This window comes from Triplophysa rosa, unplaced genomic scaffold (genome assembly GCF_024868665.1).
Source record: "Triplophysa rosa unplaced genomic scaffold, Trosa_1v2 scaffold9_ERROPOS8398105, whole genome shotgun sequence".
Classification (NCBI taxonomy): Eukaryota; Metazoa; Chordata; class Actinopteri; order Cypriniformes; family Nemacheilidae; genus Triplophysa; species Triplophysa rosa.
In genome coordinates this window covers 217-19572 of record NW_026634978.1, presented here as the reverse complement: position 1 = coordinate 19572, position 19356 = coordinate 217, and the positions used below count along the sequence as shown (strand labels likewise).

The following is a 19356-nucleotide window of genomic DNA, read 5'->3' as shown; positions in this document are numbered from 1 at the left end:
TGAGGGCGTGTCTTTTCTATTTGTTTTCATGAAGCTGCGGGTCACAGGCGCCCTCTTCTGGTTGAAAGATGACAGTGAGAAAGGCCGAATAGACCGATTAAACCTCACCTTGACGATCGATGTTATCCACACATTTGTCCTACTTGTTTTATAATTTATATTACAAAACAAAATTAAAAGAAGAAAAATGTTTTATTATGCATGACTTTCATCAAATAACAATGAAAAAAAACCCAACAACAACAAGGAAGAAACTGCCTGCAAGAGAACGGGGGAATTCCAGAAAGTGAAGAAACACTGATTTGTAGAGGATGTTTTCAGTTGAGAAAACCAGACAAACTCAACCTGGGGCCTGTACCATGAAGCCGGGTTAGGTGGCTAGCCAGGCAAGTTTAGGATTAGTTTGCACCAACCCTGGGTTTTAGGTACCATGAAAGTAACTCAGCTTTAATCGGTGTTCATCGCCATGGTAATTTACACTGCAGGGCTGACCTGCAGGTTATGATCTAGATTAGAGATCTCACACTGAAAGTGAACCAATCAATGTCGAGCAAATTTACATATAAGTGACGCAACTAACTCACAGTGCTTGTTTCAATGGCTAGTTTTTTTAAATAAGGTTTAATAAAATAAAAATACTTATGGAATGATTTTGCAGACTAAATTAAAAAGGTATTGCAAACTGCACTTACAAATGCGTTTTCTATTTGTTCGTGTCAAAATTGTGACATAATTCAAACGCAAATGCAAACCGTTTTCATTTGCATTTACGTGAAAGTACAATGTCTGCCAAATTTCGAAAAGTAAAAGCAAAGTCTATTTGCAAATGAATTACCTCTGTCTTACGAGTTACGACCCTGCCATATTTAAATCGCAACAGCAATTCCACATATGCTATTTCACTTCTTCTGGCGTTGCATATTAAGCCTGCCAAAACTCAAATGAAATCGCAAATCCCTTTGCATTTGCATTTCCCCTGACTTGTACAGAAACCTGTCAATCAATGGCGGGGGTGGGCTTATGCAACGGGGCGTGTTTGTATCGGGAAGTGACATCATTCACTGTCGACTGGAACTTAAGTAGATACCTTGAGATATCAATAATAATTTAAACAAGAGCTGCAAGCAGCACCACGGGGCAAGCGCAGAGCCAAGAGAGCAAAAAAACTGAATAAATGGAACTTATCTGAAAAACGGCCAGTTTAGGAAGAACAGGCAAGAATGAAGCACAGACTCTACACAAAAACACTCAACACGCTCCACACTGGATTCGAACTCACAACCTCAAAGACTCGAGGCCACCGGCCCGGTTGTAGTGCACAAAACGTTACTCAGAATAGTTCAATATGAGAACGCTAGGTGGCTCTGTCTTTTAACGTAGCAGGCACGTTCGGGACACTAATTCAATAATACTTAAAAAATTAAATGGCGATACGTCACGAGTTTTAAAAGCTATCACAATTTATGACAAATTTCAAAATGGCGGACAGGCGATCTTCCAATCGTGACCAATCCGGCATGACCCAAGGAATCCGTAGACGCCGAGATCACGAATTTCTGACAAACATTTCAAAAGTTACGAGCAGAAATAGCCATTTTTTAAATCTCGTGACCCATAGGTGGCTCTGTTCCCCATTTTGTCAAGGACCCCCAGTTCTAGGTGTCGATGAAGCGCACAAAGTCTCGTACAAATAGATTGAAGAATGGCCGAGATACAGCCTCCAATACATTTTTGGGTTGAAATTTTGTGACCTCATAACTTTTGAACAACGACAAAAATCGCAATTCTTTTGGGTCACGTCTGTGCAGCTCAATCCAAAGATAGTCTGAGCCAATTTTCATGACAATCGGTAACAATTTCTAGGACTAGAAGCGAAAAAACTCCATACTGTGCTTTTCAAGATGGCCGCTACTGTAATGGGTGGAGTCTTAATGTAACATGTGGAATGCGATGAGCGTGAGGAGTGACACAATTTGTTATGACACAATTACTTGCAATTAGACTAAGAAAAATATAAAGCATTACAAGAATTATTAGAATGTAGCATACATATGAACATCTATTATAAGATGAATTACTCAAACTTTATAGTCACGTAATGCAAGGTAACTATGTAACGTAACCTTCCATCCAACGAGGAGGTTGGCTCACACGGGTAGAAACCCTTTTAAAAACTTCAGGAGCTTGAGGCTCTGGAGGAGGAGGAGGAGGAAGTAACTGAAATGACAAGTCCACGGCATCTGTGTCAGTAGCCTCCGAAACAGGTGAAACAGAACGAGCCAGATGAGAAGCATGCCATTTCTTTCCGTCGGATAACAGGTAAGTACACACCCCAAGTTTACGCACAATTTGGCGAGGATTAGCAAATTTCGGATGTGCTTTCGGAACATGAGTTGGAATGCGCACACGCACCCAATCCCCCACTTTAAAATCAGGAGTGCGAGCTACACGTTTAGAATCAGTGTATGCTTTCATTTTCTGTTGATTCAAAGAAACTCGCTGACGAACGCAGGAACATCTGTCTGCGGAAGGGGAGGAGGAAGAACATTAAGACACGTTCGCATCTTTCTTCCATGAAGCAACTCAAACGGGGATAACCCCGTAGCAGAATGAGGTGTAGCACGATACACTTGGAGAAATTCCATGACTGTAGCTTTCCACGGCTTTGCTTCCAGAACAGCAGACTGAATGCAGCTTTTCAACACGCGATGAAACCGTTCCACAGCTCCATTCGCAGCTGGGTGGTACAAAGAAGTACGTACGTGGTGAATGTCTCTCTCTTTCAAAAATTTAGAAAACTCAGCAGATGTGAATTGAGTCCCATTATCCGACACGACAGTATGTGGATTGCCATATCTGCTAAACACAGACGACAAGAAGGCAATAACATTCTGAGCAGTGACGGAAGCGGTGAAAGCAACTTCAGGCCACTTACTGTGATAGTCAATCAATGTCAGCGCATAATGACAGTCTCCCACAGCGGTTTCAAATGGGCCCACCACATCAATAGCTACCTTGTCCCACGGAACAGACGGAAAAGGTACTGGCTGCAACGGCGCAGCTGAGGTGTTGGCAGTTTTGTCAGAGGACAGACACAGGTGACAGGTCTGGATGTGCTCTTTAACTAGGCAATCAATGCCCGGCCACCAGTACAGTTCACGAAGCCGTTGTTTGGTACGCACAATTCCCTGATGACCTGCGTGAGCTAACTTAACCAATGTGTGCCGTAGCACGACAGGAACAACAAGGCGCTGTCCCCTGAACACATAATCCTGCTGCACACTTAGTTCGTCGCGTAGCTGAAAGTATGGACGTAGAAGAATATCCACTGAAGTTGTAGAAGAAGGCCACCCGCGAGCTATTTGTGCGCGTAATGCACTCAGTTCCGAGCATGATGCGGAGGCAGAAGCAAACTCAGCAGGCGACAAAGCAGACAATCTCAGCACAGGAGTTGAAATCTGCGCTGGCAGAACTGAATTGCCTTCGAAACGAATATGTAATCCATTAATAAGATCCATCCCAAGCAAAGCTGTACCCGATTCAACCACAAAGAACGACGTGGAGCAGGTGATGTCATCCTTAGAGACAGTGACAGGTAAGCATCCAATTACGGAAATCGGATCACAAGAGTACGTCACCAGTTTCAATGACGGAGGCAGAAGGGCGTCTTTCTTGAAGTGAGTTTCATACAAAAGTTTTGGTAAGGTAGAAACAGATGATCCAGTATCCACGGTAAGCTCGACAGGCACAGAAGTAGTCGCGGTCGTAATGACAGCAGTGCACCGAATTTTATCCGTCAAAGAATCACGCATATAAAGAATCCTCACTTCAGGCAAGTCAATTTCACACACTGAGCGAGCTTGTCCCGAACGACACACCCGCGAATAATGTCCCCTCTTTTGACAGTGATTACACTGTGCCGATGCAGCAGGACAGCAACGGTCATTCGCGAGGTGTTTCGTAGACCCACATTGAAAACACTCACGGGCCAACGAACCAGGTGCAGAAGATGAAGATTTTGAAGAACGCGCTGTAGACGGCGGCTTCGGAGGCAGTGTACGGCGACGACGCACTGCTGCAGATGGAGACCTGGCATGTATCACTTGCACAGGTACTGAACGATGACTCGATAAAAGTTTGGCTTGTTCACCAGCAGCTTCTGTTTGAGAGGCAATAGTAATGGCTTTTTCAAGAGTCAAGTCAGTTCCAAAAGCAACCTCTCACGAATCCGATGACTGTACACATTCTCCACCAGCTGATCACGCAACATGTCATCCTGCGTAGCTGCAAAGTCACAAGTAGCCGCTAAGTCCCGTAGAGCAGCAACGTACTGAATAATGGATTCTCCCGGAGCTTGAACTCGTTTCCTGAAAGCATGGCGCTCAGCCACTATGTTCCGTCGAGGAGTAAAGTGCGCTTTCAAGGCCGCAATCGCATCTTCCATAGAATCACCTTGATCCGGCAAGGCATAAAACAATCGCTGGTCTTCAGTCCCCAGACAATGTAGAAGCAGTGCTCGTCTGCGTGCAACCGGCCATCCATCTCCAGAAGCACCAACAACAAGCAAATAATTCTGGAACATGCGTAACCACGTGTCGAAAGGGATAGCTGGATCTCCAGGACATGGCAAAAACGGCGTGGGAAACGAAGAAACAGCAGCCATCCTCATAACAAAAAATACTTCGTCGCCAATTTGTTATGTCCTTAGTAGGAAACAATGAGGAGGCATACTGAAATAAAGACTACTTTTATTCAACCCAATGCAGTAGCAGAATCGTACAGCGCATGCAGTCGCAGGTGGAACAATTCTCACTTTCCTTCTCCTATCTCCGCATACACACACATAACAGCAACCTCTACTGCCACCTACTGGTCAACATGCGCAGAAGAACACAACACCCTACAAGCAAACTGTCTGTTTCCAGGGAAATCAGAGTTCAAGGCACTGGTCTCAAATCAGTCATGTGTCTATAAAACATACTATGCAGTTTGCTTTTAACGCTATATGAAGCCAGGGTCTAATTATCATACAATTTTAGCAGACGCATCTAATAACAGCAAAATATAATTCACAATATCAGACAGCAGTAATTTTAAGACGTCTTAAAAATCACGTTGACATTCCGCCATCTCACTTTACTCTATTTCAGCCTAAAATTATCTCCACGACTTAATTTGAAGGACTCCACATAAAGAATGTTTTTCCTGTAAATGAACTGGCTGAGCGTCAAAGTGTGGGTATACCTACTAGCTGAATTAGAAGTTTTGATTGTTTTTTCAATGGAGTCAGACCTGTCTGTTATTAGGTGTGTTTGACTTATTCGCACACAGGCCGATCAGGCGTCAAAAGCATCAAGTGATTTAACCACTTGTGGCCACTAGGAGGCCCCCCCCAAGCTAGCGGGGCCCTACACAGTTGCCTGGTTTGCGTAGTGGTTAACACCGCTACTGGGTGTGTGCATCAATTAATGAGCGAAGAAAATTTAAGGGTGAGGCTAATGCACCTACGGGAGACGTCACAGTTGGTGTGAGACAGTGGTGATAGACGACCCAAATGAACGCAGTCCCGGTGGGAGTCCACGGCGTATACTTGGGTCAGTGATGCAAAACCATTCTCCCACACAATCATTCCAGCACACACACTCTTAGACGCACACATTTACTTACACACTGAATTCAAACATGCCATTCCGAAGTTAACTGATACTGATATGTATTTTATTTTTTGTTTATAGTTTTTTCTTTCTCTCTAAGGCCAGCAAGAGAGAGAGCAATGCGAGTAAACCTCACTCCCTGACCACAAGAGGAGCTCTATCGAAAGAGTTTAGAGCGGCCATCTACCATGCTGGACAATTCACCAGTTTGAGGCCCACTCTTAGCAGGAGAGGTGCGAGTAGGACCGGTTACATAAGCGAACTGGACCCTCAGCCAAACAGTAAACAATAATGGTATATGTGTTAGCGAAGTGTCAACTAGAGGTCAACCAGATTTTTTAATTAATAGGTATTTTGTGCTGCAAATTAGGCCGATTAACAGGCAGGTGCATCTGCGAGCAGCTAATCGTTGTTGTGGAACATGTGACACTGCTTCTTGTGGTAAGCAGTTTACCCCTAGGCAACTACCTGGTAACTTCATAAGAAAGCGATAAGACTTAAATTATTTTTATCCTTCATTCTTTGTCATGCGTAGGCTGTTCACAAAGCATACGACGAGGGAGTAGACTTCCAAAAGAGCACTTTAATAATAACCACATGCAAAGATCGAAAAACTTTATGACATAAATAATACTGGACAACCAAACTGATGAAAACACAGGGGGAAACAATCAGGCAGAACAGAAATAGGTTTGGGACTAATTAACAACTAATGAACTCAGGCAAAGTGAACACAGAAGACAAAACCATAACAGAACAGAATATAACCATCACAGTTATTAATCTAGCCTTATACAGTATATTTCATTGGTTAAATATAATGCTACTTGAGAATGCGAGTAAAGTTTTGGAGCTGTATTGTTAGCGTATTGTTAGTGAGCCTTCAACCAGATGTATGCATGTTCCAAAACAAAAAAGTATTACAGTAGCCTGTGTAGTATAGATAGATAGATAAACTCTGATGTTATCACAAATTACTCAACTCAACTCAGCTTTATTTATATAGCGCTTTTTACAATTTTCATTGTTACAAAGCAGCTGTACATAAGACATATTGACTATAAGCAAAACAATTAAATTTGTACCTGTAAAAGCAAGAAAAAGGTGAAAACACAGAAGACAGACATACCCACATACAAAACACTCCACACACACAATATGCACACGTACATAGACACACACACACACACACACACACACACACACACGCACACACACACACACACACACACACACGCTCAGTGAGAGCACACATTTAAGATAAAGGAGAGAGAAGCACAGGTCAAATATAACAGACTATAAATTCCTATATGCAATATTAATTAAGTAGAATTAGAATTATAATTTTAATGTTTTAAAGCAGCCCCCCTGGCCAGGCAAATAGTGCAAAAAAACAGTATGCAAACGGTGGCGAGGAACCCAAAACTCTAATCGAGAAAAAAAACCTCAGGAGAACCCAGGCCCAACCAGGGGATTCCAGTTCCCCTCTGGCAAAAGCTGCTGCCTCTGCACAAGCTCGACAGAGCTTGCACAACAAGGCTAAATAAAAACAAATAAACTTACTAATAAGGTAAATTATAGTTTTAAGATTATCATTAATAATCTAATAGCATTTGAAATTTTGTGGTGAAGACGTGTCAGGTGACCGCGTCCTTCTTTATCCCGCTCTATCATCTCAGCTCTTGTCAGGTCTCCGATCTACCATCAGGTCTGGGAATGAACTGCATCCTGCTCACTGTGGTAACCTTGGAACACTGAGACAAGACTGGCTGAGAGTATAGTACTGTTTTGCACTCTTTGATGCAACAAGTACATCAGTTGTGTTTTTGATTCCGGTTGATCTAACTAATGCAGCCTAAACCCTCAGAGGATTTATATTATGGAAGTGTAGTGTATGCAAGATTAAAAGTATGCGTCTTTAGTCTAGATTTAAACTGACAGAGTGTGTCTGCCTCCCGGACAGTGCAGGGAAGACTATTCCAAAGTTTAGGCGCTAGATAGGAAAATGATCAACCACCTGCACTTGATTTTGAAATTCTAGGTATTACCAACTGACAGGACACCTGAGAGCGTATTGCACGTGAAGGACTGTAATACAAGAGGAGTTCATTCAAGTATTGAGGAGCTAAACCATGTAGGGCTTTATAGGTAATAAGCAAGATTTTAAAGTTAACGCAATGCTTTATAGGTTACTAGGGCTGCAACGACGCGTCGACGTGAAAATGCATCGACGCGTCGTATTATTTACGTTTATCTGCTGTAATAGCAGTTTCTGTTCCCGGGCGTGTGTAAGTGAATCAGCAGAACAAGAGAAAGTATAATACACCCGACAAATAGCGATCAAGAGCCTCGGACGCAGTAAGTTAGTGAATGGACGGAGGAATTCCCCCTAACGTTACCCCGGAATACGATCATACGAATACGACCACCAATGCACTTTTTATGTCATTCGATAGCTTTATGCGAGGAATAAACCAATATAGCATAATGAAGAAACTCTGATCTCCGCTGGTGCTGTCTGTCAATCTCCAGTCAGCACGCATGTGTACGGTGACGGTCAGGACGCTACTCTTTCCAAGATGTTCCAATGTTTTCATTATTCTTCATAATGACAAGATGATAGTCTATGGTTTTGTTTAAAATGTATTTTGCTAGAGACTGCGATTTACTCGCTGAGTGTAGCTTAGTTTATTAGAAGCACTGGAAGCGGTCTGCATACGAAATAACTATTTTTAAACGTCTGATTTAACTGTAAACTGTTGGATTGATGCAATCAATCCAACAGTGGTCACAGGAAGTCCCACACGTAACACTTTTGACGCGGCTCCCATAGGTAGCTAATGTACACACCATTTTTAAGCCTCTGGAGCACATCTATGAGCCTTAATGAACGTCATTGTGAAGGGCTAAGCCTCTCATACACTCTACTGTTGGTTAAAGCTATATAACTCCTTACTTAGGCTTATAATGACCCTTAAAAGGCTTTGTCCATTATTTACCTATGAAGGTCCCATTAAATAAGTTACACATGTATTGTCCGTTATACACCTATGTTTAATGGGTCCCATTAAAAACGTTACGAATGTACATGCCACACATAACTTGTTTGACAGGGCTCACATAGGTTGACAATGTACATCCCACTCATAACACTTTTGGAATGGCTCCCATAGGTAGCTAAAGGACACACCATTTTAAAGCTTCTGGAGCACATTTGTGACCTTAAATGGACATCATTTACACAGTAGAGTGCCTCTTATACACTCTATTGTTGGTTTAAGCCATATAACTCATTGCCAAGGTTAAATAATGTCCCTTAATAGGCTTTGTCCATTATTTACCTATGAGGGTCCCATTAAATAAGTTACACGTGTTTTGTCCGTTATACACCTATGTGAGCCACATCAAATAAGTTACACATGTATATACCATTTTTGAGCATAATAACCATGTTACAAAGCTGTAATAAACAGGTAATTGCCAAACTGAGTCACGGACACTTTTGGCACGGCTCCCATAGGTAGCTAATGTACACACCATTTTTAAGCTTCTTGAGCACAACTATGAGCTTTATTGTACATCATGTGAAGGAATGTAGCTTCTGTGAACTCTATTATTGGTTTCACCTCTATAACTCATTGCAAAAGCAAATAATGACCCTTAATAGGATTTGTGTCACGAACTGTAAATCAAAGGAACATGGAAAGAACCCAAATGCAGGCAATGGCAGTGAAGGGGTTAACAAGACTTTAATATTACAAAAACCCACAGTGGGGAACAAAACACGATAATGAATGGAAGAACAGAACAGGCACATAAACTGACTAAACTAAAATACAAGGACTAAACACCACAATGATTAAATCTACAAATAACTGACAATAACTAAACTTACTCAACAACCAGGAACATGAACACACAGCACTAGGCACGGGGGTAGTACACAGACATGAACCATATACATAAGACAATCCACGAGCACAGGACAAAGAAGAAACAAGAGGGTATTTAAAGGGAAGAAAAATGAGGGATAACGAACGAAGGCAGGTGTGGAACATAAAACACTCAGGGAAAGATAACAAGGAAATGAGAGGGGCGGGGCCAATGACGAGACACTGGAGAGAACGTATATTATTGTCAAAAGGACAATAATATGTTTCTCTCCACACATAACCAAAGGCTTTGTCATGACTCTGCTACAGGACCAAGAAAAACATGACTAAATGAAGCAGAGCCATGACAATTTGTCCATTATTTACCTATGAGGGTCCCATTAAATAAGTTACGAATGTACATGCCACACGTAACACTTTTGGCACGACCCATTTTTAAGCTTCTGGAGCACAACTGTGAGCCTTAATGCACGTCGTTGTGAAGCCTCTCGTACACTCTACTGTTGGTTAAAGCTATATAACTCCTTACTTAGGCTTATAATGACCCTTAATAGGCTTTGTCCATTATTTACCTATGATGAAGATTTATATTATGGAAGAGTAGTGTATGCAAGATTAAAAAGATGCGTCTTTAGTCTAGATTTAAACTGACAGAGTGTGTCTGCCTCCCGGACAGTGCAGGGAAGACTATTCCAAAGTTTAGGCGCTAGATAGGAAAAGGATCTACCACCTGCACTTGATTTTGAAATTCTAGGTATTACCAACTGACAGGACGCCTGAGAGCGTAATGCACGTGAAGGACTGTAATACAAAAGGAGTTCATTCAAGTACTGAGGAGCTAAACCATGTAAGGCTTTATAGGTAATAAGCAAGATTTTAAAGTTAACGCGATGCTTTATAGGTAACCAGTGCAAGGTTGACAGAACCGGGCTAATATGTTCATACTTTTTTGTACGTGTAAGAACTCGAGCTGCCGCGTTTTGGACCAATTGGAGTTTTTGTAATAAGCCTGCAGGGCAACCACCTAACATGATGTCATGAATGCATGAATTAACTTCTCTGCATCTGAGATTGACAGCATATGACGTAGTTTAGATATATTCTTAAGATGGAAAAACGCAATTTTACAGGTGTTGGCGACGTGGCTCTCAAATGACAGATTACTATCGAATAGAACGCCAAGATTCTTTGCTGACGACGAGGGTTTTATGGAACATCCGTCAATAGTTAAACAGTATTCTTGGTTGTTACTTATAGCAGTTTTCGGTCCAATAAGTAACACTTCCGTTTTGTCCGAGTTCAGTAATAAAAAGTTGTTACTCATCCAGTTTTTTATATCGACTATGCATTCCATTATTCGATGGAACTGCTGTGTTTCATGAGGCTTCGAGGAAATATAAAGTTGAGTATCATCAGCATAACAGTGAAAGCTAACTCCGTGTCGCTTTATTATATCTCCTAGAGGTAGCATGTATAATGCGAAGAGCAGAGGCCCTAAGACTGAGCCCTGTGGTACACCGTACTGGACTTGCGATTTGCGTGACACCTCATTGTTTATTGCTACAAATTGAAAACGGTCGGATAAATAAGATTTAAACCATTTCAAAGCTATTCCCTTAATGCCGACATAATTTTCGAGTCTATGTAGGAGTGTGCTGTGGTCAATGGTATCGAATGCAGCACTAAGGTCTAGCAGCACCAATAACGAGATACAACCTCGGTCAGACGCCAATAGCAGATCATTTGTAACTCTGATCAAAGCAGTCTCTGTACTGTGACATGCTCTAAATCCAGACTGGAATTCTTCATTGATGTCATTCCTTTGGAGGAAGGAGCATAATTGAGTTGAAACTACTTTTTCCAGAACTTTAGATATGAAAGGTAGATTCGATATAGGCCTGTAGTTCCTTAGTTCTCTAGGGTCGAGTTGGGGTTTTTTGACAAGGGGCCTTATAACAGCCACCTTATATGCTTTAGGCACATGTCCTAATGTCAGAGATGAGTTAATAATACCAAGAAGAGGATCTATAATTTCTGGGAGCATCTCTTTCAGTAGATTTGTAGGTATAGGGTCTAGTATGCATGTTGTTGATTTAGATGATCTAATAATTTTAGACAGCTCATCTTGATCTACGGTATAAAATAATTGCATTTTCTCCTTAAGGGCGCTGTAGTTAGTTTGTTCAGCGGGTTTCACTTCTGATTGCATTGTTATAATTTTTTCTCTAATATCTTGGATTTTATATGTGAAGTAGTTCATAAATTCATCACTGCTATGCTGATATACAGGATCAGAAGTCACTGACGATTTATTTTTTGTTAATTTAGCCACCGTGTTAAATAAAAACCTAGGGTTGTGCTGGTTTTCTTCTATTAGTGATGAAAAGTAGGCGGATCTAGAAGTTTTAGGGCTTTCCTGTATTTTCGAATACTATCCTTCCATGCTGTACGAAATACCTCTAATTTAGTTTTCTTAAAGTTGCGCTCCATTTTTCGGGCCGCTTTCTTTAGAGCCTGAGTGTGTTCATTATACCACGGTGTGGGGCTGCCATTTTTAATCTTCTTTAAACGTAGTGGAGCAACTTTGTCTAGCGTTACCGAGAAGGTGGAATTAAAATTTTCAGTGGTAATGTCAAGATCTTCAACGTTATTTCTCATGATTTGAGACAATTCGGGCAGATTATCGAGAAACGCATCTTTGGTAGTTGAAGTTATTGTTCTACCATATTTGTAACAATGAGTTTTATTTGCAGCCGTAGGCCAGTGAAGCAAACATAATACCAGATAATGATCCGAAATGTCTTCACTCTGCTGAAGGATTTTAACGTCGTCCACATTTATACCGTAAGACAGTATTAAATCTAAAGTATGATTACGAAGGTGAGTGGGTCCTGACACATGTTGACTAATGCCCATGGAGTTAAGAGTGTCTTTGAAAGCCATTCCTAAGGCATCTGTAACGTTATCTACGTGGATGTTAAAGTCACCAACGACAAGGAGTCTATCTGCGGCCAGTACTAGTTCTGATAAGAACCCACCAAATTCTTTAATAAAATCTGTGTGGTGCCCTGGAGGCCTATATACAATAGCTAGAATCAATTTAAAAAGTGTTTTATCTTTAGTATTAGGTGTTGAAACATGAAGAACCATGACTTCAAAAGAATTATATTTAGAGTTCGACTTCTGGGAAATGCTAAGAGAGTTATTGTAAAGTGCTGCGACACCTCCCCCTCTGCCTTTTAGACGAGGCTCGTGTTTATAATAATAATCTTGGGGGACAGATTCATTTAAAGCAATATAATCATCTGGTTTTAGCCATGTTTCTGTCAAACAGAGCATGTCTATTTTATGATCTGTTATCATATCGTTAACAAAAAGTGCTTTATTAGAGAGAGATCTAATATTTAGCAATCCGAGTCGTAACAGTTGATTATCTGTATTTTGTTCATGTTTAGTTTGTTTAACGTTTATTAAATTACTTTCAAGAGGTTTACGCATTATTTTATGTTTGCTAATCCGGGGGACAGACACAGTCTCTATTTTGTGATGTTTGGGAGAACGGATTACTACATGTTGTACATTTTGTGTATTCTGCGACGTGAGACGGCAAGCAGACAGTTGGTTAAGCCATACTGTCTGCTCCCTGACCTGGGCCCCAGCGAGTCAAGTTTTAGCATTAGCATTAAGACTTTTTGCCATATTTCTAGACAGGATGGAAGTCCCAAGCAATTTAAGATATGATACGTTAAATTAGGATTTTTCACAAATTCGTATTACAGAAACAAATCTTAACTTGATTTGGGATTCCTATCCTATCTTACAAAATCGTATCTTATCTCTAGTTAGGAAATCCTAAATTGCACCATCAAGCTCGGCAACCACTTTCAGGTCTGTTACCAAGCAACCAACACTGCGCAAGCTGCTGATGAGGTAAACAAAATATAAAAAACAAAACCGCAAGCTTTTCATTTTAGTGCGCGGAAATAGAAACTTTAATAAGTTTGGTAGAAAAGGCAAAGCAGATACTATTTGAGAAGTTTTTACCCTCGCTCACTCACGAAGACAACAGACAGGGAGTGGGCAAGAGTTGTCAGATAATGTGTCTGCAGTGTCCGGCATTAACCGTACAGCTGAGGCTATGAAGAAAAAGTTCCCTATCATACTTCACTCGTACTGCGTAGCAGGACGCTATGGGGAAAACTCCTTTTTCTCCGATGACTGAAGCTTTACAATAACGCAGTGAATACTGCACGGCCATTGGTGCTTGCAAAGTAAAACTTTGAGCCAATGGCAGCGAAGCTGCACGGACCTATGGCGATGGTGCCCGCCAAAATGGGCGGGGCTTATGGCTATATAAGCAGACACATCACCGTAGGGTCCTCAGATTTCTTCTCCTTCAGCGACGACTTCTACCTCGCTACTCGGACTGATAGCTTCGCCGTCGGAAAAAGCACTGCAGCGGACTGGACCTCTCTGCTCAGCGATTCGCTGGTCTCAGCAGCGCCGGTTCCTGTTCTCTGCCGCCATCCGGCGAACTCTAAAAGAGCAATTTTTCTATGAGCAAATTTCCTGCGGCGTTGTTGCAAATGCCGCGCCGTCACTGTCATTCGTGTGGGATATCCCTGCACGCCGCTGATGGTCACGGCGAGTGCGTCTCATGTTTGGGAGTTTCCCATGCTCAAGACGCACTCAGAGAGACGGAATGCCCTCATTGCGAGAACATGAGTCTCTCCTCTCTGCGCTCGCGGATAGCTTTCTTCTCAGAGAGCGAATCCGCTTCTCGATCCCTCCCGCTTCACTCTACGGAGACGAAGCAGCGGGTAGAGGAACTAAGCGCTCGGGGAAGCGCGAGCTCACGTCCCCTCGGCGTGCCTCGCCTTCTCCACAGAGAGAAAATTCGCCGGTTCGTTTCTCCCAAGCCGACCAGCGTCCGCCGGCGTCTGCCGGCGGCATGGTCTCGTTTGGCGGAAGCGAATTCGAAGAAGACGACAGCATGTCGTTAGCGGCTTCAGACGGGGAGGAGCTGTCGGGCTCGGCTTTCGACCCCGCCCCCCTGCCGTCTATAGAGCACAGCGAACCCGCGCCGGGTCTGGATTCCGAGCTTTTCCGGGTCCTTACTAAGGCTGTGGAGGAGCTGGGCTTAGAGTGGTCCTCTCCGGAGGAACCCGCTCGCAGCCGCCTGGACGAATGGTTCCTGCCGGGGCGCCGCCAAGCCCCTCGTCAACGAACTTCACCGTTCTTCCCGGAGGTTCATGATGAACTCACCAGGTCATGGCGCGCTCCCTACTCAGCCCGTCTACGACCCTCTTCTTCCTCCGCTCTCACCTCGGTCGACGGCGCGGAAGAAAAAGGATATCAGAAGCTACCTCCCCTGGATGAGTCGGTGGCCGCACATCTGTGTCCGCCCTCGGCCATCGGTTGGACGGCAAAAGCGACCCATCCCTCCAAGCCATGCAAAACCACCTCGGCCCTCGCTGGACGCGCATTCTCGTCCGCCGGCCAGNGAGGGTTTAGGCTGCATTAGTTAGATCAACCGGAACCAAAAACACAACTGATGTACTTGTTGCATCAAAGAGTACAGAACAGTACTCTACTCTCAGCCAGTCTTGTCTCATTGTTCCAAGGTTACCACAGCGAGCAGGATGCAGATCATGGCCTGACCTGATGGTAGAGCGGAGAATGGGAAGTGGGGACCTGACAAGAGCTGAGATGATAGAGCTGGATAAAGAAGGACGCAGTCTCTTGACATGTCTTCGCCACAAAATTTCAAATGCTATTAGATTATTAATGATAATCTTAAACTATAATTTATTTTATTATTAAGTTTATTTATTTTATTTAGCCTTGTTGTGCAAGCTCTCTGGAGCTTGTGCTGAGGCAGCAGCTTTTGCCAGAGGGGAACTGGAATCCCCTGGTTGGGCCTGGGTTGCCTGACCGGGGGGGCTGCTTTAGAATTTTAAAGTTTTACTTAATTAATATTGCATATAGGAATTTATAGTCTGTTATATTTGACCTGTGCTTCTCTCTCCTTTATCCTAAATGTGTGCTCTCACTGAGCGTGTGTGTGTGTGTGTGTGCGTACTTGTCTGTGTACGTACGTGTGTGTGTGTGTGTTGTGTGTGTGTGCGTGCGCGTGCGCATCCGTGTGTGTGTGTGTGTCTCTATGTCTATGTGTGTTAGTACGTGTGCATATTGTGTGTGTGGAGTGTTTTGTATGTGGGTATGTCTGTCTTCTGTGTTTTCAACCTTTTCTTGTTTCTGCAGGTACAACTTTAATTATTTTGCTTATAGTCAATATGTCTCATGTACAGCTGCTTTGTAACAATGAAAATTGTAAAAGCGCTATATAAATAAAGTTGAGTTGAGTTAAGTTAAGACCTCAGATAAGAAATTTCTGTAATACGCCCCCTGGTCCACTAGTCAGCCATGTTACATGGGAATCAGAGGCTACACTATAGGCACAGAATGAGCATCATACACATTTATTAGATTTTACAACCTAGATGTTTCTTTTCTATATTCTCAGATTGTTTATGATGAAATGATTTATCCATGCTCATCGTTATTTTTTTTCAAATTCATGTTCTCTCACATCCTTAATCAAAAACATTAACTTCCCCTTCCTCTCTTTTCGGGACTATATTGACTGTTCAATAGCCAGGCTTCCAACTTCAAACGATCCAATAAACTCCTAAAGGACAAAATGAAGTCCCGCCTGACATTTCTTCTCATCCCAGAAAGCTGTTTTACTCTGCTATACGTAACAATAAGGAAGATAACACCAACATAACTTCTCTTTCATGCTGACTTCAACTGGAAGAAACCCAGTTATGTGCATTCACTACTGGCGCGACCTGACATCACAATATCTTTAAAAACATGCTTGACTCTGAATGCTGAAATGGAATTAGGACAATTACAATGTTCTGAATTACTGCAGAGACACCTTTAAAATCAAAATGTTAAGGAACATACATATATAAGGTGGATTAAATCATACCACAATACCCTATAATACCTGTGTAAGATCATGAAAAAATGACAACAAATTTATAATATTTACAAATAATAATTTTAACTTCCATTCCATAGAGCTAATTCTTATAATTTTATAAGCATGTGGAATACTCTACCAAAAGGATTAGGGATTGACCCAGTAAAATATGTAGTAGTAAAAAAGTGTCACATTTTCATAACACGGATAAAGATAGGAACTGATGTGTTGGAATAACATGGTGGATATTAGGCCATTATATATTCAATACAGCTAGTCTTTAAATCCAGGCCAAAATCCCACTTTTAAGGGGGGACAGAGACATTAGTTAATTTTATGTAAGGTAACAGTTTGTTCCAAATATCTAATAGTTCCCACAACACCAAAACAGGATTTATTTCAACTATTTTATTCATATATATTTGTAAAATGTGTCATTTAATTGTTTTTTTTAATAAGAAATAATGTTTGTTTAAAGAGGTCAATTTGGCCTGAAATCAAACCCTTGTTGACACTACAGAGAGCAGGTTTGATATCAAATATCACTACAGGCATGTAAATTAGAGACACTTGTGGGTGTCTTATGAAGTGATGCCTTTTCTCATTCATGGCAAAAGCATGTACTGTATCTTTTCCACTTATTTCCTCAACCCAGAAAATACATATTCAAAATGTTATTTAGACAGCTCAGCACTAAATCGAAGACCTAATAAAGAAATGTAGTCAAAACACACAGTTACACGCATTTACACAAAAGAACACATTTATCAAGGACTTGTGAAGATAACATTGCTCATACCAGTCGTGTTGTGGTTCGTCGATGACCAGAAGGATCTTGTGTCTCTTTGACGATGCAGGAACAGTGATTTGCTCCACCAGCCCTGCTGAGGCAGCTGTCTGCTTCACCACATTGGTGATGGAGCTGAAGAATCCGGTTCCTAATGGCTGGGGCTGGATAGGTTTCCTCTCCTGGGCCGGGGAAACCGCAGCTGGTGCTGATGCTGGCCCTGGAGGGGGAGGCTGAGGGGGATCTGGCTTCTGCAGGTCTGACATGTAGCCATTGGGCAGGTTGGAGATGAAGGTGCTGTCCGAAAGGCGCCTGCGAAGGTAGTTCATGGCTTTAGATGCAAAGGAAGATGTAGAAATCTCAACACCTACATTCAGAGGATTCACCCCGGGATGAGACAACTCAGAACAGTGAGATGGGATCCCTCCTCGAGTCGCAGTGTTTCAGCCAATCAGACGCGAGCTCTGCGCTCCGCAGCGCTGCATGAGAATAGATGATGCTCTTTCTCTCCCCTCCCCCACACTGCCTCCATCACGTTCTTCACGACGCCACAAAAATAATATAAAATAAACTGTATAAATAGTCTGCTGTGGCACGCGTGAGGATAAAATCAAATCATACAGAAGTATTCGTGTTTTTTTTCTCATATATATTGCTTTAGTGTAGAGATCAGAGTGGAGACACGTCCGCGCATGAGCAGACGACCGCATTCTACTACAGTATTGTCTACTATGTCCTAGTCTAGATCCTTGTAAAAATGTGTAGTGTACACAGACAGACAAACAAACAAACAGTCAGACTGACGGACAGACTGATTCATCCTTTGTTGTGCATAAAAATCCATTACTTGTTTAACACCCCAAAATTAATAACGTAGGAGGTGTGGTCACGTGGTACTACTTACTTTTCTTTACGTTGACCGGATTGACCAATCTCAGTTTGCGACTACTGCGGATAAATCGATTTATTTATTTACAGTTTTTTTAAAGATTGAGGCCACAATTGTGTTAATGGTATAAATTAGGAAATTAATTAAATAAAGTCGCGTTCTTAATGTCTACAATTTAAATATAAAAAAATCAAACGTACTTTTTCCCTGTCAGGCGGAAACGCAGTGGTTCCCGTCGAGCTGTTAACTTAGCAGCTTTAGCATTACATATTAGCACCATTACACAACAAATTATCCTATGTCTGACGTATTAAGTTGCTTTTTTCACACTACAGCTTATACGGTTACGAGTCTGACTTTAAATTATTTTTATCTTGATAAGTAACGTTAAGTAAATGAAAGTTAGATTTGGAACGTTCGCATCTGACTAACTGAACGAGCTAACAGTTAAACTAGCCTCATGCTAAAAACATAGTCGTTTTGAACACAGTTTCGACTTTTAACTGTCATCAAGTGTAGGGTTGCGAATGTCTTTCTTCCCGAAACGCGATTTATATATCGGTCGCAAAATATGCAAAGCTTTGTGGATGTAATTTACATGTGAACTGCTTCAAATGTCAAAGTGCTAAAATGTATCTTTTGATCAATCAGTTCATCAATAAAATGAACAATAACACCAGCCGACTTCATTATAACGTTAGTTCATATAAGGGTAAGTGGCTGCACTCACAGTTTTTAAACGCACTGAATATGGAATATTGCGTTTCTTTCATGGTTTGTGTAATTTAACATAAGTATTACGCGTTAGTTCTTCCTGGCATTGTACCATGATAGTACTACTAACGTTACATTGTTTTGTCAAATACTTCTAATGCCACGTGAATATTAAAGTAGATTAATATGGCAATCATTTAGTACTATTGTCATTTAAATGTGAAACCATTACTGAACCTTTCACTTTATGAGGTGTTAGAAAGAATAGGGCAGTTCCATGCAAAACTTAGCATGAGCAAAAAAATCCGAAGGTTTTCATCATACTGGTAGTGGTAGGTAGCTCAGATGTCAATATTTGGTTGTTGAAATACCCACGTAAAAGTTCTTTAAGTATGTGTATAGACTGATATTTTTCTGATGCCCGC

General features: G+C 41.8%; 1 protein-coding gene across 1 annotated transcript; it reads right to left on the bottom strand.

Moving 5' to 3' along the window:
• Window positions 1-17234: 17234 nt before the first annotated feature.
• LOC130551360 (synapsin-2-like) lies at window positions 17235-18010 on the bottom strand. The gene is made up of 2 exons (XM_057328933.1): window positions 17341-18010; window positions 17235-17247 (listed from the first exon to the last, which is right to left on the bottom strand). The coding sequence occupies exons 1-2, from the start codon at window positions 17655-17657 to the stop codon at window positions 17235-17237; spliced, it is 330 nt and encodes a 109-aa protein (XP_057184916.1). The 5' UTR covers window positions 17658-18010.
• Between the last annotated feature and the right edge of the window lie 1346 nt (window positions 18011-19356).

Excerpts from the sequence above, each read along its gene's own strand:
- LOC130551360 (XM_057328933.1), bottom strand. The coding sequence starts at position 17,657 with ATGAACTACCTTCGCAGGCGCCTTTCGGACAGCACCTTCATCTCCAAC.